The 18,659-nt window shown below is 38.5% G+C and overlaps 2 protein-coding genes and 1 long non-coding RNA gene across 4 annotated transcripts; 2 read left to right on the top strand and 1 right to left on the bottom strand.

Annotated features, from left to right (window-relative positions):
• Positions 1-372: 372 nt before the first annotated feature.
• On the top strand, positions 373-9,349 carry LOC141815073 (uncharacterized). Its single transcript, XM_074703040.1, has 14 exons — positions 373-537; positions 655-741; positions 834-1,025; positions 1,124-1,306; positions 1,389-1,442; positions 1,544-1,666; positions 1,748-2,083; positions 7,638-7,808; positions 7,894-7,980; positions 8,063-8,236; positions 8,334-8,516; positions 8,608-8,661; positions 8,759-8,881; positions 9,005-9,349. The coding sequence occupies exons 1-14, from the start codon at positions 373-375 to the stop codon at positions 9,347-9,349; spliced, it is 2,277 nt and encodes a 758-aa protein (XP_074559141.1).
• Positions 9,350-15,448: 6,099 nt separating this feature from the next.
• Positions 15,449-17,379, top strand: LOC141815705 (uncharacterized). Of its 2 annotated transcripts, none has more exons than XR_012600578.1 (5): positions 15,449-16,014; positions 16,094-16,191; positions 16,266-16,335; positions 16,431-16,500; positions 16,922-17,379. It is a non-coding gene; the product is annotated as an uncharacterized LOC141815705 (long non-coding RNA). The 2 variants fall into 2 exon arrangements; XR_012600579.1 differs by having other exon boundaries at positions 16,079-16,191.
• Positions 17,380-17,839: 460 nt separating this feature from the next.
• Positions 17,840-18,416, bottom strand: LOC141815072 (indole-3-acetic acid-amido synthetase GH3.10-like). Its single transcript, XM_074703039.1, has 2 exons — positions 18,286-18,416; positions 17,840-18,230 (listed from the first exon to the last, which is right to left on the bottom strand). Exons 1-2 carry the CDS (start codon positions 18,414-18,416, stop codon positions 17,840-17,842), a joined length of 522 nt encoding a protein of 173 aa, XP_074559140.1.
• Positions 18,417-18,659: the final 243 nt, after the last annotated feature.

Genomic DNA, 18,659 nt, shown 5'->3' with positions numbered 1-18,659 from the left:
TTTTTTCCATAGCATTCGAAATAAAATTTTTACCTCAGGCACGCAGTCCTTTAAGCAGATAATTAAATTGACTTAAATTATCCATAAACATCTTACAGTTATATCTTGAAAATTAATTACAGGTTGCATATATAAAGCAGCTAATCATGAATAAAAATCTTATTCATTTTTTTACCATCTCTAAATCTGTTATTTCCTTTTTTTTTTTTTAAAAAAACCAAAACAATAAATGCATATATATATATATATATATATATATATATATATATATTCCAAGTAAATCAGGAATTCTTTAATTATTTATTAACATTCCTTTTTAAAAGAATTTTTTCCCTATAAAAATGTTTGTGGATTTGATTACTTCACGTAAAGATGGATCACAGGGGAGGATCACAAGCCCTAATTTTATTGACTCTTTGTGCTGTTCTGTATCACTCAGCAGCTGCAGATACTGCATGGCATTTGTCTGAAGCAGAAGACAAAGAATTGGAGATACAGCTCCAATCCTTGAACAAGCCTTACGTCAAATCCTTCAAGGCAAGTCACACCATCTTCTCATATTTAAATGTTTTTTTCATCTTTCCTATATTTTCTTTTGAAATTTGATCTTCATGCATAATCTTTTCTTATAATGTTTTTTAATTAATGATAAAGGATGAGTATGGGATCACAGTTGACTGCGTGGATATCTACAAACAACCAGCTTTCGATCACCCTTTGCTTAAAAACCACACACTTCAGGTGATTAAAACGATCGATCTTAATAATTATATCTTCAAATCTTAACGTGAATCAGTGCTCCTGATATGCATTTTGACTATGCTGAATCACAGATTAAATCTATATCATTTCCGAAAAGCATGAACAATAATAATTCATCCTCAGAAATCCTAAAGCTGCCTAGACGTTGTCCTCGGGGCACTGTCCCAATCAGAAGAACTACAAAAGAAGATTTGATCAGAGCAAAGCAAATCCAACAAAACCAACTCATAGATCTGCAAGATACTGCTGCAAGTAGAGCTTATGTAAGTATATACAACTATATATTTGCTTGCCAGGGTTTAAATTAATGTTCTGCTCTGAATTTGTTTTATGATCTATCTATATACATATTAATCTGCAGTCTGTTGGAGTGAAATTTTCGACTCGGAATGGACCAGACAAGTTCTATGGAATATCAGCTAATTTGGATGTTTATCGTCTTTCCGGTATATCGGATGATCAAACAAGCTCAACACAAATCATTGTCAGTAAAGGAGAAACAGGCCCTGCGGCATACCACAACGTCTTACAAGCCGGATTTCATGTCGGTATTAATCGCAATTAGTTGAAGCTCATGGCTTGTTGTTGCATTCATCATCTCACTGTTTCTGATCTCTCTCGTATAGGTTCATCACGCAGCTGAGGGAGACAGCTTTACTCACTTCTTCACTTATTGGACTGTGAGTTTTGGAACCTTTAATTTCATTCTTCATCGATTAATTAACTATAGTTCATGATCATAACTTGATTTTGTTTTCGTGGGCGATGCATATATATTTAGTCAGATGGGCATCAGAAAACTGGTTGCTTCAACTTTCTTTGCCCTGGATTCGTCCAAACAAGTGAAAGGTTGCATCCAGGCCAAGCTTACACCCTGAACGCCTTGAACCTCAATATATTTAAGGTGACAGAAACTTAAAACTCTCAGTTCTTTCGCTTTTGATGGTTTGGAAAAGATGGATCATGAATGTTTTTTTTTTTCCAGGATCGACATTCATTCAACTGGATGCTATACGATGGTCAAGAACCGATTGGCTACTGGCCGAGGGAGCTCTTTAACAACATGGCAGATTCTTCTCAGATTCAACTGAGTGCAACTGCTAGCTCTCCTATCGATAAGCCTACTCCGCCGACGGGCAATGGGCAACTTGATGGAGCATCTTTTAGGAGGATCACCGTTACGGATGGGCAGGGAATTCCATACCCGCAATCCGTCCGCCATGCAGTAGCGTTCATTGAACTTGGGAAACCCTTCTATAATGCCCAATACAGTGGAGATTGCTGCTTGTTCTACGGTGGCCCGGGAGGATGGAAGCTACCGGCATAATTAAAGATCCAAATCACTTGGCGCTAGCTCTAAGGAGATGTACATTAATTATCTTTGCATGATATGTTTTCTTTTCCTATATATCATTAAAGGAGATGAATGTACATTTATCTTTAGCTTCTTTGATTTGAATAATTTTGTGGCGCCGTGATGTGATGCAATTTCAGGTTTAATTTCTCATCATTAGAACATTTTTTAATATTGAATTTGAATTGTAACAAATAAAAGAAATTTATTTCTAGTTTCAAATTTATTTTTGATGCTGCTGAAATTTCTACCTCGTTGGAAATTGTCGTGCTTAATTTCCTTTTGCGAAGTGGCTTAAACTTGTATGGATACTGTGAGTCATCTTGATAAGGTTCCTATGATGTTTAAGTCATCATGAGATCTTAAAGATAGAAATAAAAAATTCGAGAAAAAAAATAAGGTTAAGGTTGATTATCAATTCCTATCACCAACTTTAATATTTAAAGGGGATTGTTATACTAAGTCATCGTGAGATCTTGAAAGATAGAAATAAAGTAGTAATTAAAAAATAGAGAACAAAGTAAGGCTAGGGTTTATTGTCAAGTTCCTCTTGCTTATATCATTGACTTTAATATTTATAGGGGATTGTTATACCAAAACTTAATAGGTTATTAGATCTTGGGGTTACGGGACGTTATATAGGTCGTGTGTGGATCATATTTGAAAGTAAGACCACGTGTGTTGAGTTTGTTGAAGTGGAGCCGACTATGTAGGTTGAGTCTGTTGCACTGGCAAGGAATTGTTATCTAGGATATCATAAGTCCATTCTTCAAGTTGGACTAAGAAATAGAGTTAAATGAAGTGATTTGACTCAAGAAGATCAAGATTTTGTCCTACTTGTTAGTACCGATGAAATCAAAATATCTCCACAATGGTATGATATTGTCCACTTTGGGCCTAAGCCCTCATGGTTTTGTTCTTGGGCTCTATCTACTTTCCATCTTTTTAATCCCATAATCTTTTCCATGTACTTTAGATGTGGGACTATGTTTGCACTCTTACAACCCAACAATCCCCCCTTAAACAAAGGACCACATGCCCAACCCAACAATCCCCCCCCCTCAAACAAAGGACCACATGCCCAACCCAACAATCCCCCCCCTCAAACAAAGGACCACAGACCCCTCTCAATGTCGTTTTTGATATCTGAATCCTCGACCCACCAGGACTTTTTGTCCCTCGGTCCACTCGACCTACTAGGACTTCTCACCTAACCGCAGTTAGGAGTACTTTTTGCCCATCGGTCCACCCGACCTACTAGGACTTCCCACCTAGTCGCAACTAGGACTTTTTGCCCCTCGGTCTACCCAACCTACTAGGACTTCTCACCTGGTGTCTGGTCCTCTTGATTTAGACACGGGAGCACCCACTCGGTCCACCCGACCTACTAGGACTTCTCACCTGGTATCTGGTCCTCTTGATTCAGACACGGGAGCACCCACTTCCTTTGTTTAAGGTTCAAACCACATGGTTAGATCTGGATCATGGCTTATCCGGCGGTTAGTCCGGTGAAGAGCGTCTCATTCTGATACCACTTGTTAGTATCGTTGGAATCAAAATATCTCCACAATGGTATGATATTGTCCACTTTGGGCCTAAGCCCTCATGGCTTTGTTCTTGGGCTCTCCCCAAAAGACCTCATATCAATGGAAATACTTTCCATCCTTTTAACCCCATGATCTTTTCCATATATATACTTTAGATATGGAACTATGTTTGCACCCTTACAACCCAACACTATTTACTAAGGGCAGGGTGCTCAAGTTGCCAAGCTTTATGAGTGACTCAGGAGGCCAAGTCAAAGAGTCAGGTTGAAGAGCTGGATGGTGTACTCAGGATAATGAATGCTCGAGAGAGACTTAGGATATCCCATAGTGGGAGTGACTTGGGAAGTCGAGTTATAGGTGTAGTGCAGGAGGCTTCAATGAGTGTCCTTCTTGGGAACTCTGTTATAAATATATAATGAATTTGACTTAGATATAAAAGGACATATATTTCAACATACATCAAACTTGACTCTAAGCGGTATAATGGAGTCGATCCTAGAGTTAAGGGCTAAAAAGGAAGAATTTGATCCCAAAACTTTAACATGAACCTCGGAGGTCCAAAGGAAATTGATCTCAAGATGTGGGCAAACTTGTAAGGTAAGAGAGGATATAAGAAGGCCGACTCAATTCCATTGAGACTAGAGAGTGTGTAATAAAAAAATCTCCTCAATCTTGCATAGGCCAAAGAGAGGTATGATAGAGAAGAATATTCATAAGTAGATCACTGGCCTTGGATGAACAAAAAAATTGAGAGAATAAATAGAAAATCAAGCTCAATCATGTGACTTAGATAATAAATCAATGAAATCAAGGAATGAATAATAGAAGACCATGCTTGATCACACAACTCAAATAGATTGAGGAAGTCAGAAAGAAAATAATAAAAGACTAGACTTGATCTGACGATTTGGATAGGCCAATGAGTCGGAAAGAAAATAATAGAAGAAACTCAACCTTGCAGCTCAGATAGATCGCCAAAGTTGGGAAAAATTAATAGAATACTAAACTTTTCTCGAGGCAAAGGTGGATCCGCCACCTTAGCGGCCCCACACGGTCGGCCCCACGACCATCACCACACGATCGGCAATTAGAATACTAAACTTGATCTCAAGACTCGGATATATTGATGGTGATGGAGAGAAAATAATCAAGTCAATCCCGAACCCGTGGGGCAGCCCACGACTATCTGAGAGAGGAAGTAATAAGTCGATCTCAAAACAACAATGCAATCCACAATTGCCTAGCTAGGAGAGAAGAAGGCTAAGTTGATCCCTTATGCCTATTTACGCGGGTAGGGCATCTCGCGGGGCCGCGGGCAAAGCACCTTGCGATGGTCGCACGCGAGGTCGCCTTGTGCAGCCGTGGGTAACAGACCTCGTGCAGTCTAAGCTCATGGCCATGGATAGTTGGCCTCTCGCGAGGTCACCTCTTGCAGTCATGGGGCTTCGATTTTCTTCTTTTCCCCCTATTCTTTTCATTCATCTTTCTCTTTCCTTTTTGTTTTCTCTTTTTCTTTCCCTATAAATTTTTTCTTCTCTTTCCTTTCCCTAGGATTTGTTTTCCACCTTGAATCCTTTCCTTCTTCAATCCATCCTTTGAATTAATGTAAGGGGAAACGAACGCTCGATCCCAAGACCTGCCTATGTATGGGAGAGGACGACCAAGTCGACCCCTTATTGAAAAGAAGAAAGAATGTTTGATACCGAGATCTGTCTAAGTTTAGGAGAGGATGGCTAAGTCAACCTCGTAGTCAACCCTGTAAGAGGTCAAAAAAGTTTGATCACAAGACTTGCTTAAGTCTAGAAGAGGTAACGTAAGGCCAAAGAGAGAAAGAAGCTCGATCTCGAGACTTGCCAAGTCTAGGAGAGGTAAAGCCGAATTGACCCTTTAATGAATTAAAAGGGAGAGCCTGAGACTTGCCTAAAAATGGGAGAGGTAAGTATAAGGGGAAAAGAACTCGACTCACAACTTGCCTAAGTTTGTGAGAGGTAAGGCCAAGGAGGACATAATCTTGATCCTGAGAACATGGGTTTGAGAGAACAAATATATATCGCCTCCGAGGCATAACTGAGTTGGTTACGACGCAACAGACTTATAGAGAAAGGGTTCATGGGCCAGACAATACCCTTGCATTGTGACTAATTGTAGTTTCTCGATTTACCTCCTCACAGATGGTCGTGGGACCAACCGTGTGGGGCCGTTAAGGTGGTGGATTCCACCCTTTTGTATAAGAGAGAACAAATATAACGTTGATCCTGAGACTATAAGTCCAAGAGAGAAAATATCACGTTGTCCTCTCGAGACCATAGGTCTGTAGTAGATATAAGTATTTGAAAATTTTCAAAAATGATAAGAGATATAAGATATAAGGTTGCAAGAGCTTGACTCATTTAAACCATTAACTCAAAATATCACAATGAATCTGACTCCTCAATTAAAAAAGGATGCTTCATTATTGTTTTCTTTCATATTATAAAATTTTCAATTCTAGGTAGATGATATGCTGCACACTCATCCGTGAGCACCTAGTGTTAATATTTTTAATTTTTTTTTAGGATGTTTATGGTTTAGGATTTAAGGTTCATAGTTTAGGGTATAGTGTTTAGACTAAAAAAGTGAAAATTTAAAAAAAAATTAACACTAGGTGCTCATGGATGGGTGAGCAGCATATATATAATCTCACTTCGATTCTATATATTTTAGTAATCAATAAAAATGAATATAATTTAACATGGTTTTCTCCATAACAAAAGGAGCAAGTATGCACTTCTATAATTTCAAACCTAGTGTTTTCAGATTTTTCTAGTACACCAAATTAGGTTGTAGGCAACTTATGGATTTATTTTGTTGAGGGTTAAATTTATCTTACTTATGAAAATATTGCATACTTTTGCTATCCTAAACTTAGTGGTTTGAGATTCTTTTGGTATGTCAAAAGTTGTAGGTGACTTGGGTTTATTTTCTTGAAAGTATTAATCGTTCTTGCTCAAGGAAATTGTGGTGTGTGTATTGGGCTTTTTAGGTTAGTTCATCCTAAGAGTGTAAGTGAGGGCATTTAATACCACAAGATTTGTTGCATACTAATAGAGTTGTGGTGCTGTTTAGAGTCAACAAAGTACATTTTTTAAAAAATAATTTGATTGAAATATATTTAAAATATAATTATAAATAAAAAATTAAAATCAGATTAAGAAAGATAATGATGTTTCCATCCATTTCTTTATCTAGATAAAATAAATTTAGAAATAATTAAAGCAAAATTAATTGGATAGAGGGAATATTTTTAAATTTATAACTCATGTAGTTTGCATTAATGATAAAAAATTTGATTAAGAAAGTAATTATAATTTCTTTTACTACTTTACCTATACGTATATACACAAGCAGCTGATAATTAGATGATGCTCCATAATGATATTTCTTTGTTTAAAAAATTACTTTAGATAAATTATTCAATACAATTTATTATCATAAAATGATTTTACACTTGGAATTCTTAATTTTTGCAAATATTTCTTTTAATTGATATGCAAAATTACGAAGAATAAATAAATTCGTGTAATTGATAATTATGTATGTTTTTTCTTCAATTTAGCATTATTTAGATTCCAGTAATTACCGATCATACTTATATATTTAACATATTATATTTAACAACAAGTCTCCAAAATCCTCATATCAGTACTTTTTTCCACTAATTAAAATTTTCCCATAGCATTCAAAATAAAATTTTCACCTTTGGCAGGCATTCCTTTAAGCAGATTATTAAATTGGCTCACACATAATATCTTGAAAATTAATTACAGATTGCATAAACCAGCTACTCAATAATAAATTCTTAATTCTTACCATCTCTAAACCTGCTATTTCCTCCTTTTTTCCCCCTAACTATTCTCTATTTATTAACATTCCTTTTTATAAGATTTTATCCCGCTAGCTTTATAAGTGTCTGTGGATTTGTTTACTTTCACAAGAAGATGGTTCACATGGAAGGATCACAAGCTCTAGTTTTATTCACTCTTTGTGCTCTTCTGTATCACTCAGCAGCTGCAGATCATACTGCAAGGCATTTGTCTGAAGCAGAAGAGAAAGAATTGCAGACACAGCTCAAATCCCTGAACAAGCCTTATGTCAAATCTTTCAAGGCAAGCTACACCATCTTCTCATATTTAAATATGTTTAATGTTTCCTAGCTATAAATCCTTTTTGATCACTATATGCTTCATACAGGATGAGTATGGGATTACATTTGACTGTGTGGATATGTACAAACAACCTGCTTTCGATCATCCTTTGCTTAAAAATCACACTCTCCAGGTAATTAAAACGATCTCAATTATTATATCTTCTTCATCAGTGCTCATATATAATATGCATTTGACTATGCACAATCACACAGATTAAATCTACATCATTTCCGAAGAGCATGAACAAGAATCCATCCTCAGAAACGGTAAAGCTGCCTAGGCGTTGTCCTCAGGGCACTGTCCTTATAAGAAGAACTACAAAAGAAGATTTGATCAGAGCAAAGCAAATCCAACGAACCCAACGCATAGGTCCGCAAGAGGATGCTGTATCCGTTCTAGATTTTGTAAGTATATGCCACTATATATACAATATTTTATTCTGAATTTGTTTTATGATCTATCTATATACATATTAATCTGCAGACCGCTGGAGTGACATTTACGAGTTGGAATAGACCATCTAAGTTCTATGGAATATCAGCTGATTTGGATGTTTTTCAACTTTACGGTATATTGGATAGTCAAACAAGTGCAACACATATCATTATCAGTAAAGGAGAAAGAGGCCCTCTGGCATACCGCAACATCTTACAAGCCGGATATCATGTCAGTATTAATCGCAAATAGTTGATGCTCATGGCTTGTACGTTGTTACATTCATGATTCAACTCACTGCTTCTTCTGATCTCTCGTGTAGGTTCATCACGGTGCTGAGGGAGACAACTTGACTCACTTCTTCACTTATTGGACTGTGAGTTTTGGAACGTCCTTTCATTCTTCATCGATCGATTAACTATAGTTCGTGATCATAACTTGATTTTGTTTTTGTGGGGGATGCATATATTTAGTCAGATGGGTATCAGCGTACTGGTTGCTTCAACATCCAGTGCGCTGGTTTCGTCCAGACAAGTCAGAAGTTGACTCCAGGCCTAGTTTACACCGTAGACTACTTGTCCCTCAGAATATTTAGGGTAACAAAGCTGAACTCTCGGTTTTTGCTTTTGCTTTTGCCATTGATGGTTTGGAAATAAAGGTCGCTGGTTGCAAGATGGTTACGTTCATCGATCCTTGTTTTTTAATTTCCATGCATGCAGGATCCAAAAACGTCGAACTGGATGCTGTTCAATGGGCAAGAACAGATTGGCTATTGGCCAAGGGAGATCTTGAACAATATGGCAGATTCTTCTCAGATCCAACTGAGTGCGACAGCTAGCTCTCCTACGGATCAGCCTAGTCCTCCGACGGGCGTTGGGGAGCTTCTTGGAGCATCTTTTAGTAAGATCGCCGTTTTGGATGGGGCGCTTAATCCATATCCGACATCCGTCCGGCATGCAACAACGTTCATTGATCTTGGCAAACCCTTCTATGAAGGCGAATACAATGAGCAATGCTGCTTCTACTACGGTGGCCCGGGAGGTTGGAAGCCACCGAAATTCTGATCAAAATCATTTGATATGCATGTTTGCATGATATTGTGTTCTTTTTAATTTTCAGCTATCCGCTTTAGCTTTCCTTGATTTGAATAATTTTGTGGCGTTGTGGTGTGTGTGATGAAATCTCAGGGTTCAATTTCTCATCATTAGAACATTTTAAATATTGAATTTTGAATTGTAACAAAATAAAAGAAAATTGTGACGAAGTTCTTTCACAATTTGGCGATACCTGCATGTATGAAAACATATTAGAGGGCTCCCGATCGATGTTTAATTTATAATGGGATCTCTCTTGAAAGATGGAATTAAAATAGAGAAGAAATTAAGTAAGGTTAGGGTTGATTACCAAGTTCCTCTTGCTCATTCCATTGACTTCAAAATTTATAGAAGATTATTGTTCTAAAATATCTAATGGGTCATTGGATCTTAGAGTTGTTGGTTGTGGATTATGGGTCCTGTGGATCATACTTGATTCTGATCTAGAGTAGGGCCACATTTGTTGAGTTTGCCCAAGTGGAGATGGCCACGTAGTCTGAGTTTGTTCCTTTGGCAAGGAATTACTATTAAGATATGAGAACTTCTCCTTTCATATTGGATTGTGGAGCCGAGTTGAATATTAATAAAATCTGACTCAAGGTGCTCAAGATGCTATCCAACATATGTAGCATGGGGTACTCCGGGCGTTGAGCTTCAAGAGTGACTCAGTAGGACGAGTGAAGGAGTTGGGCCACTAAGTTAGATAGAGTACTATGGATATCTAGTGGTTAGAAGTGATATATCATGTCCCACACTGAGAGCGATTTAGAATCGAATCTCAACGAAGTCGAGATATATAATATCCTCCTCTATCGTAACCAACTGCAGCTTTTCAATTTATCTCTTCAAAAATGGTCGTGGAGCCGCTAGGATGGCGAATTTCACCTTTTGCTGAAGAGAACAACTTAAGAAGTCAAATCATAGGCATAGTGCAAGGGGGTTCAATGAATATTGTTCTTGAGAGCTTTGTATTCAAGTAGATTTTCTAATATATAAAAGTATAATCAACTTAACTCTTAGATTAAAAAAAACCTACATGTGAACATATAACAAACCTCGACTTGATCGGTTTAAAGGAGTTGACCATAAAGCAAGGGGCTAAGGAAGAGTTTGACTCCAAGACTTAAACATGAATCTGTGAGGTCCAAGAGAGAATATAAAGAAATTGATCTAGAGATGTGGGTGAACTTGTAAAATTGGGGAACATAAGAAGGTCGACTTAATTCCACATAGGCCAAAGAGAGTATGATAAAGATATTAGGATACAATCAAAGTTTCACATTGGAAATACATGGAAAAGGTCATGAATTTATAAGACAGAAGATATCTCCATTGGTATGAGGTCTTTTGAGTTGAACCCAAGAACAAAACCATGAGGGCTTAGGTTCAAAGTGGACAATATCATACTATTGTAGAGATATTTTGATTCCATCGGTACTAACAATTGGTATTAGAGTCATGATCTATGTAGAGCCATGTGGGACCCTCAAAAAAAACGAAGGAGGTAGGGGAGGCCCGGACCATGAGGAGAATGGTAGGGGGCTCTCAGTAGGGGGAGTCTGGACCCGGACCATGAGCCTCTGGACCATGAGAAGAATGGTAGGGGGGCTCTCAATAGGGGGAGTCTGGACCCGGATGCAGTGGTTCTTTATTTGAAGGGAGGATTGTTAAGATACAATTAAAGTTCCACATTGAAAATACATGAAAAAGATCATGAGTTTATAAGATAAAAGATATCTCCATTGATATGAGATCTTTTGGGTTGAGCCCAAAAACAAAATCATGAGGGCTTAGGCCCAAAGTGGATAATATCATACTATTGTGGAGATATTTTGATTACATCGGTACTAACAAAAGAAATCCATCTCGATCATTGGCCGAAGATATGTATGATAGAGATCATTCGCCTTAAATGAACTAATAAGGTTGGGAAGAGAATAATATAAAACCAAACTCAATATCATAACTTAGATAAATCCACAAATTCTAGGAAAGAATAATAGAAGATCATGCTTAATTCCATAACTCGGATAGATTAGGAAAAATTCCTTTCAAATCATATAAAATTTTTTATTTCTCAACAAAAATTTAACTCATTAGCTATCCCATGGATCTAATACAAATTATTGAATCGTCCCGTGTATTTTTATATTTAAATTGTATGACATGGCATATGCATGTTATGCAAACAAAAAACAAAACAAAATAATTTTTCTATAAAAAATTGGATTAGACTAAGGTAAGTATCCGTTTTGTTTTTTGTTTCTTCTTTGGATCATAACCAAATAAAAACTTCTTGAATTATCAGAATCCGCAGTACAATCCTTGGTTATTCAACTTAGATGAAATATTTATAGTTCCGTTCATTGTTATACTATGAAATAGCCGGAGAGAGAATAATAGAAGACCAGACTTAATCTTATGACTCAGATAAATTAACTTAGTCGGGAATAATAGAAAATCAGGCTCCTTTTCACAACTCAGAAGATTGATGAAGTTGGGGAGAAAAAAATGAAGATGATCTTGAGACAGTAGGGTGACCCATAATTATTTTGGAGAGAAAATAATGAGTCAATCCCGAGACTTCAATGCAACTCGCAATTGTCTAGGATAGAAGAAGGCTAGTCAACCCGTTATTGGAAGGGGGAAAAGAATGTTGGATTCCGAGACCTATCTAAATTTGGAAGAGGATGTTTGAGTCGACCCCATAAAGGGAAAATAAGTTTGATCCCGAGACTTAACTAAGTTTGAGAGAGGTAAGGCCGAGTCAATCCCATAAGGGGGAAAGAAGCTCAATCACGAGACTTGTCTAAGTCCGAAAGATGTAAGGCCGAATTAACCCCTTCTTAAAAATGAGGAAAGATTACTTAATCCCAAAACATACTTAAGTTTGGGAGAGTTAATTAACACTGAGTCAAGAAAAGATGCTCAACCTTGAGACTTGCCTAAGTCTGAGAGAGTTAAGGTTAAGTCAACCCACCCGTAAGGGAGAAATATTGTCCACTTTTCTATCCTAAATTTGGTTTGAGGTTCTTTTGGTATGTCAAAGATTGTAAGTGACTTGGGTTTATTTTCTTAAAAGTATTGGCTTTTGCTTACTCAGGGAAATTGTGATGTGGATTGTGGGCTTTTAGCATAGGTCGTCCTTGTGTGACTAGAGGGCATTTTTCAAAGAATGACTTGGCTATTAAATTTTTTTAGGAAGGTAAATATATATTAGAAGAGAAGATATATATTAGACGCACACACAGCGATAGATGTGCATCTGAATCTTACAAATTAAACATCACTTGTTGATACTCAAGATGGTCACTCCTAAGAATAGGGTCGGATTTAAGAATTAAAGTTGGGGGAGCTTAAACTTGTTGTTTGTTGGACTTAAGGCGAAGGACAGCAAGATTGGACAAAATAAGTTGGGACTTTTTGTTATGGGTTGGAAAACTACTATGGAGACTTATTCTAATTACCACTATTTGCATTTGGCCAAAAACAAAAAATAAAATAAACCAAAAGCATAAATCAAACAGAACAACAGGAGCTACTGCTAGTTTGCTTGAACTGACTAAGGAAAAGAAAAAATAAACAACAAAGCAACTATAAGGATGAAAGAAAAAGAGAACGGAAGTTTTGTCCTCTTTTTTGATAGTCTCAACTACCTCCGATGATAAGAAAAGGCATACAAAGACTGCTCTTGTTGGAGAGGAAGAAGGACTAGGGTTGCTATTGGTTAACTAAAAAATAATAAAAGGAAGAAAAGAAGGAAGGCTGCTGCTCTTAAAAAGAGGAAGAAGAAAAAAGAACTATTGTTAGAAAGATAAGAGAAAAGCAACTAAGTTATATATGGTTGAGAAAAAAAACATAGAGAAGGAAGAGAAGGAAGGAGAAGGTTAAGAAGAAGGTGGCATACATGGAGGCTTGCACATGAGGCAGTGGGAGCAAGGTTGAGTATGTGAAAGAGAATAATAAGAAAAAAGAGAAGAGAATAAATTTTTTTAAAAATATACTAACACGTTTTAAATTGATTGAACCAGTTTAACTCAATTAAATTTAATTCAATCATAATTTAACTAAATTAAGTCCAAATTAACTCCAATTTAACCTACAATACTATTTTATCTCCACGCCTATCCAATAATTTTATTCAAACTCCAATTCAATTTTAATTCAATACTTTTCTTTCTTATTTGATAACAAGTTAACAACCCTTCCCAAGATCAGTCACGGATTAGGAGGGGTAAGTGAGGGCATTTAACAACACAAGACTTGTTGAATTAGTACCATAAGTTCGGTGGGTTGAGGTGTTGTTTAGAGTCAACAAAATACATAAAAAAAAACTTGATTGGATAAAGGTAATATAATTTATTTATAATATAGTTATTATAAATAAAAAGTAAAATCATATTAAGAAAGATAATCACGTTTTCATCAATTTCTTTATATAGATAACATAATGTTAATTAGAAATAGTTAAAGCAAAATTAATTGGATAGTGGGAATATTTTTTAATTTATAACTCATGCATTTTTTATAAATAATAAAAAATTTGATTAAGAAAGTAATTATAATTTCTTTACTACTTACCAAATATACCCCTGATAATTAGATGATGCCCCGTAACAATTTTTCCTTCTTAAAATAAAATTAGATAAATTATTCAATAAAGAATAGTGAATTTACGCTTAGAATTCTTAATTATTGAAAAATTTCTTTTAAATAATATGCAAAAATCAATATTCAGCTGTAATCATTTGAGTTTCTAAAATAAAAACAAATTTTCATTAAAAATTCCCAAAAATAAATAAAATCTCATAATTGATAATTATGTATTGTTTTTCTTCAACTGAGGATTATTTTAGATTCCAGTAATTTCCAATATTTTTAACACTAAAAATATTTAAACAATAAGTCTCTTCCAAATTCTCAAATCAGTACTTTATCCAATAATTAAATTTTTTCCATAGCATTCGAAATAAAATTTTCACTTCAGGCCCGCGTTCCTTAAAGCAGATAATTAAATTGGATTAAATTATCCATAAATTAATAAATATCTTACAGTTATATCTTGCAAATTAATTACAGGTTGCGTAAACCAGTTAATCATGAATAAACTCTTTACCATCTCTAAACCTCTTATTTTCCCATTTTTTAAAACCAAAACAATAATATATAAATATATATATATATATATATATATATATATATATATATATATATAGAGAGAGAGAGAGAGAGAGAGAGAGAGAGAGTGTTTTGCTACCCTGCGGTCCATCTCATAAGCTCCTATGCGCTCCCACCCGACCCAGCCCTGCTCCAGTTGCTGCCGCATCGCCGTCTGGCCACCGCATTGCCGTCCGGCCACCGCCGGCCGCTGCATCGCCGTCCGGCCACCGCCGGCCGTTGCATCGCCGTCCGGCCACCGCCGGCCACCGCATCATGCCCGATGGACGCGCACCTCGCCGGCGCATAGCCCGGCGCCGAATTCCGGCCGGAAAGTGGTCGGAATCCGACGAATTTGGCCGGAATCGGCTGCTCGGCACTAACGGACGATTCCGACCAAATCGAGGTCGATTTTCGGCCAAATTCCAGACGGAGATCGGCTGAGGAAGGACCGGTGGCCGTCGGCGGTCCTTCCTCGGCCGGTCTCTGATCGAAATTTGGCCAGAATCGACCGCTTGGCACTGGCAGCCGATTTCCGATTGAATTCGCCGGATTCCGACCACTATCCGGCCGAATCTGGTGCCAGGCGGTGCGCCCGTGAGTTGCGCTTCCATCTTGCCCGGGGCGACGGCCGACGGTGAAGCGGCAGCGGCGGCAGTGGCGAGGGGTCGGAGGAGTGCGCAGGATACGGGCCGCAACATAGCAAATTCCTATATATATATATATATATATATATATATATATATATATATTATATATATATATATATATATACAGTTTGGTTCTGCTGGGCGACGTCTGCTGGGCGTAACGTGGGCGACGGCTGAGCTGGAAGCCACGTGGACTTCCTCGAGTGCGCGTGGCCAGGGAGAAAAACGCCGCAAAACCCTCTCTGCCTCCCCTCCTCTCCTCGCGACCTTTTCTCCGCCGAAAACCCTAACCTTTCTCTTCGCCGCCGCAAACCCTCTCTGCCTCCCCTTTTCTCCTCGCGCGACCTCTTCTCCGCCGCCGCAAACCCTCTCTGTCTCCCCTCCTCTCCTCGCGCGACCTCTTCTCCGCCGCCGCAAACCCTCCTGGGCCTTCTCCTCCGCCACGACGTCGAGTGCGTCGGCTCCACCTTCGCCTACAGCATCGTGCAGGCCTTTGCCGCCTTTGAAGCCAAGTGGGAGGACCTCTGCTCCGACATCGAACAGGGGAAGCTAAGCGCCAAGATCACCTCGCCGGAGATGAGGAAGGATGTTGCAGAGCATCTCCGGCAGCCGGAGCCGGTGTTCGCGTCCGAAGTTAAGAAGAGATCTCTTCTCCCCTGCTCTCTTCTCCCCTCACGACCTATCTTCTCCCCTCACAAGTGAAGACACTGCTTGCGAGGAACGCGCAGGGCTCTTGCTCTCTTCTCACCTATCGCGCCTGCACTGCCCGCCGCCAGGATTTGCTGGGCGCCTTCTGCTCACGGCCGCCAACCTCTGCGTTATAAATTAGTAATCAAATGTATTTCTGGCTGCAACACTACTCTGAGTTACCTGATATAAAACGTTGCAATAGATCTTTTTCATGCAGGGTGTTGGTGGATTCGTTTTCAGAAATGAGAGCTCTGATTCAAACAAATACTCCTGGCCGTGATGCTTAATTTGAACCTTTACTTACTAAGTTTATTGGTAACTGAGTGATATTTCTTGGTCTTGTCTCCTGTTTTTCACCTTTTACTTACATTTTGTCTCTTTGCAATCAGACGATGACTTCTAGGTCAGATATTACACGCTTCAGATTATAACTGCTCTTCTCACACATTCCCCAAATAGGTACTCATGCAAGCAAAGTAATTGTGGTTTGTTTGCTGTATTTTTTCTTGTTTGTACCTATCATCTTTTATCTAAATTAAGTTGTGCTTATGCAGAATACAAGAAGCAATTATTTCCATTACTCGTGGCATAACTACATTAATGAATATGCTTATGGATCGTGAGGTTAGAATCTCAGTTGTTCAATTAGCTTTGACTCATTTGGATGATTGTTGTTGTTGTACCAAAATTACCTAATATTAAAGAAGCTCTTAGAGAAATGAAGTTCTTTTATACTGCGATACTCATCAATGCAAATTATCATAGTTAATATTTGAGACAGTTTTCCCTTGCATAAATAAATGTACAGAATATTATTTATTTTAGTAAACAGTTTTCCCTTGCATAAATAAATGTACAGAGCCTTAATTTTTTTGTATGATTCTTTATCTGGTAATGAAGATGCAATCTGTTGGTGGATACATGTTTTAAAATAAAATTGAAATATTTCCAAGTCCTTTCCATGCTTAAATACGCTGTTTCTCTCTTTGTATTTTCAATAAACTTTCAAGTGATGCATATCTAGTTATTTGGCTACATTTTGTAGGATCTATGCTACCTCACTGGCACTGTATGTGAATTTTATGAAGTCAAGGTGCTGAGAAAAGGTGAATATGTCCAGTATCCTGATGTCGAAGTAATCAAAGCGGAAGCAAGAGAAGCAGCTGAGAAGGAGAGTGAAGATGAACTGAATGATCTGCTTATTTGCCTGGGTTAAGAGCAAAGCAAGGTAGATAAGCTCAATGCTAGATTCACAGAGTTGGGCGAGGATGTTGACTCACTCCTCGACGGATTAGGCAATGAGGCTGGACACGAAATAAAGGGCAGTCCAATGTATTTTGTAAAAGATCTATTGTACGTAGTCTAGTTATTTTCAAGACTCAAATTCATGACCTCCAAATCAAATTTTATTATTACTTCAAGACACTCCTTCAGAATGAAGAGAGGTAGTTAAAATAAAATTCTGTAGAATTATATTTGCTCTGCTTTCTTCCAGCTATGGAATTTTTCAATAATAGCCTGTTCACTTTGCAATGATCCGTGATCATGTATCTATCAGTGTGGATTGTTGGCCATGGACTCTCAAGCACATGCTAATGCTCCATGCTGAAATGCTAATGCTCATGGAGACCATCCTGTATATGAAACAAAGTAGCAGTTTGATATAAGCGTGAATTGATCACTTAAAAAGAATTTTATGGAGTTGACTATTCTGATCATTCCCTTGCATCTGTCTTTCTTTTATATGACATTCTTTTTGTTCGATTCGTTCCTCTCTATAAAATTCCGTTGGCCCGATGCTATCATTGAGTTGTTTGCTGCTTTTCCTTCCGTTCTGTTTCAGTAATTTCTTTTACCAGACATCTGTTGTTCTTATTTATTTGAAGAAATAGATGAAGAAGAGGCGAAAGAGCTGAGGTTGCCTAGTGGGAGTTGTTTAACGTCCATAGTATTTTCAATTGGATTAAGTTCCATAATGTAATGTCACTCTAATTAAGAAGAAAACACAAGGAAGTTGTGGGAGTTGTTTAACGTCCATAGTATTTTCAATTGGATTAAGTTTCTCGTGTTTTCTCGTGTAACGGTAAAGTCCGGTGAAGGCGGTGAGGACGATCTCGTACTGCCGCCCGACCACCACTCCGGCGAGCGGCACCGGTTTCTCTGCCTCCAAAATTCCTTTTTTATCATCCCGTTCATCGAGCAGGGGAATGAACTCGAAGTATGCGAAGGTGGGGATCACCGTAAAGGTCACTTTTTCCGGCGGGTTCTCGGGCTCCAAGTTCGCTCCGATCCAGCTCTCAGTGGAGCCGTAGGCGGCGGAGACCAACGGCACCGCCTCGCCGCCGGCGTAGTGCCTCAGCTTATTCGTGTACGGAAATCATCGAGCCGGTCATGATGGCGTACACGTACTTGGTGTTGGGCCACAGCTCCGGGATCAATCCGAACCAACCCAATTCCTTCAACTTCTCACATTTCTTCTTAACTTCGGACGCGAACACCGGCTCCGGCTGCCGGAGATGCTCTGCAACAGCCTTCCTCATCTCCGGCGAGGTGATCTTGGCGCTTAGCTTCCCCTGTTCGATGTCGGAGCAGAGGTCCTCCCACTTGGCTTCAAAGGCGGCAAAGGCCTGCACGATGCTGTAGGCGAAGGTGGAGCCGACGCACTCGACGTCGTGGCGGAGGCGAAGGCCCAGGAGGGTTTGCGGCGGCGGAGAAGAGGTCGCGCGAGGAGAGGAGGGGAGGCAGAGAGGGTTTGCGGCGGCGGAGAAGAGGTCGCGCGAGGA

Source organism: Curcuma longa, chromosome 21, assembly GCF_044706935.1.
Source record: "Curcuma longa cultivar G26 ecotype Majalengka, Jawa Barat chromosome 21, ITB_CL_G26_1.1, whole genome shotgun sequence".
Classification (NCBI taxonomy): domain Eukaryota; kingdom Viridiplantae; phylum Streptophyta; class Magnoliopsida; order Zingiberales; family Zingiberaceae; genus Curcuma; species Curcuma longa.
This window is presented reverse-complemented; position numbering and strand designations above follow the sequence as displayed.

Coding starts and splice junctions, on each gene's coding strand:
- LOC141815073 (XM_074703040.1), top strand. CDS start 373: ATGGATCACAGGGGAGGATCACAAGCCCTAATTTTATTGACTCTTTGT. Junction 1,667..1,747: donor TGAACCTCAATATATTTAAG/GTGACAGAAACT, acceptor TTTTTTTTCCAG/GATCGACATTCATTCAACTG. Junction 8,517..8,607: donor TCTTACAAGCCGGATATCAT/GTCAGTATTAAT, acceptor TCTCTCGTGTAG/GTTCATCACGGTGCTGAGGG.
- LOC141815072 (XM_074703039.1), bottom strand. CDS start 18,416: ATGAGGAAGGCTGTTGCAGAGCATCTCCGGCAGCCGGAGCCGGTGTTC. Junction 18,231..18,285: donor GAGCTGTGGCCCAACACCAA/GTACGTGTACGC, acceptor GAATAAGCTGAG/GCACTACGCCGGCGGCGAGG.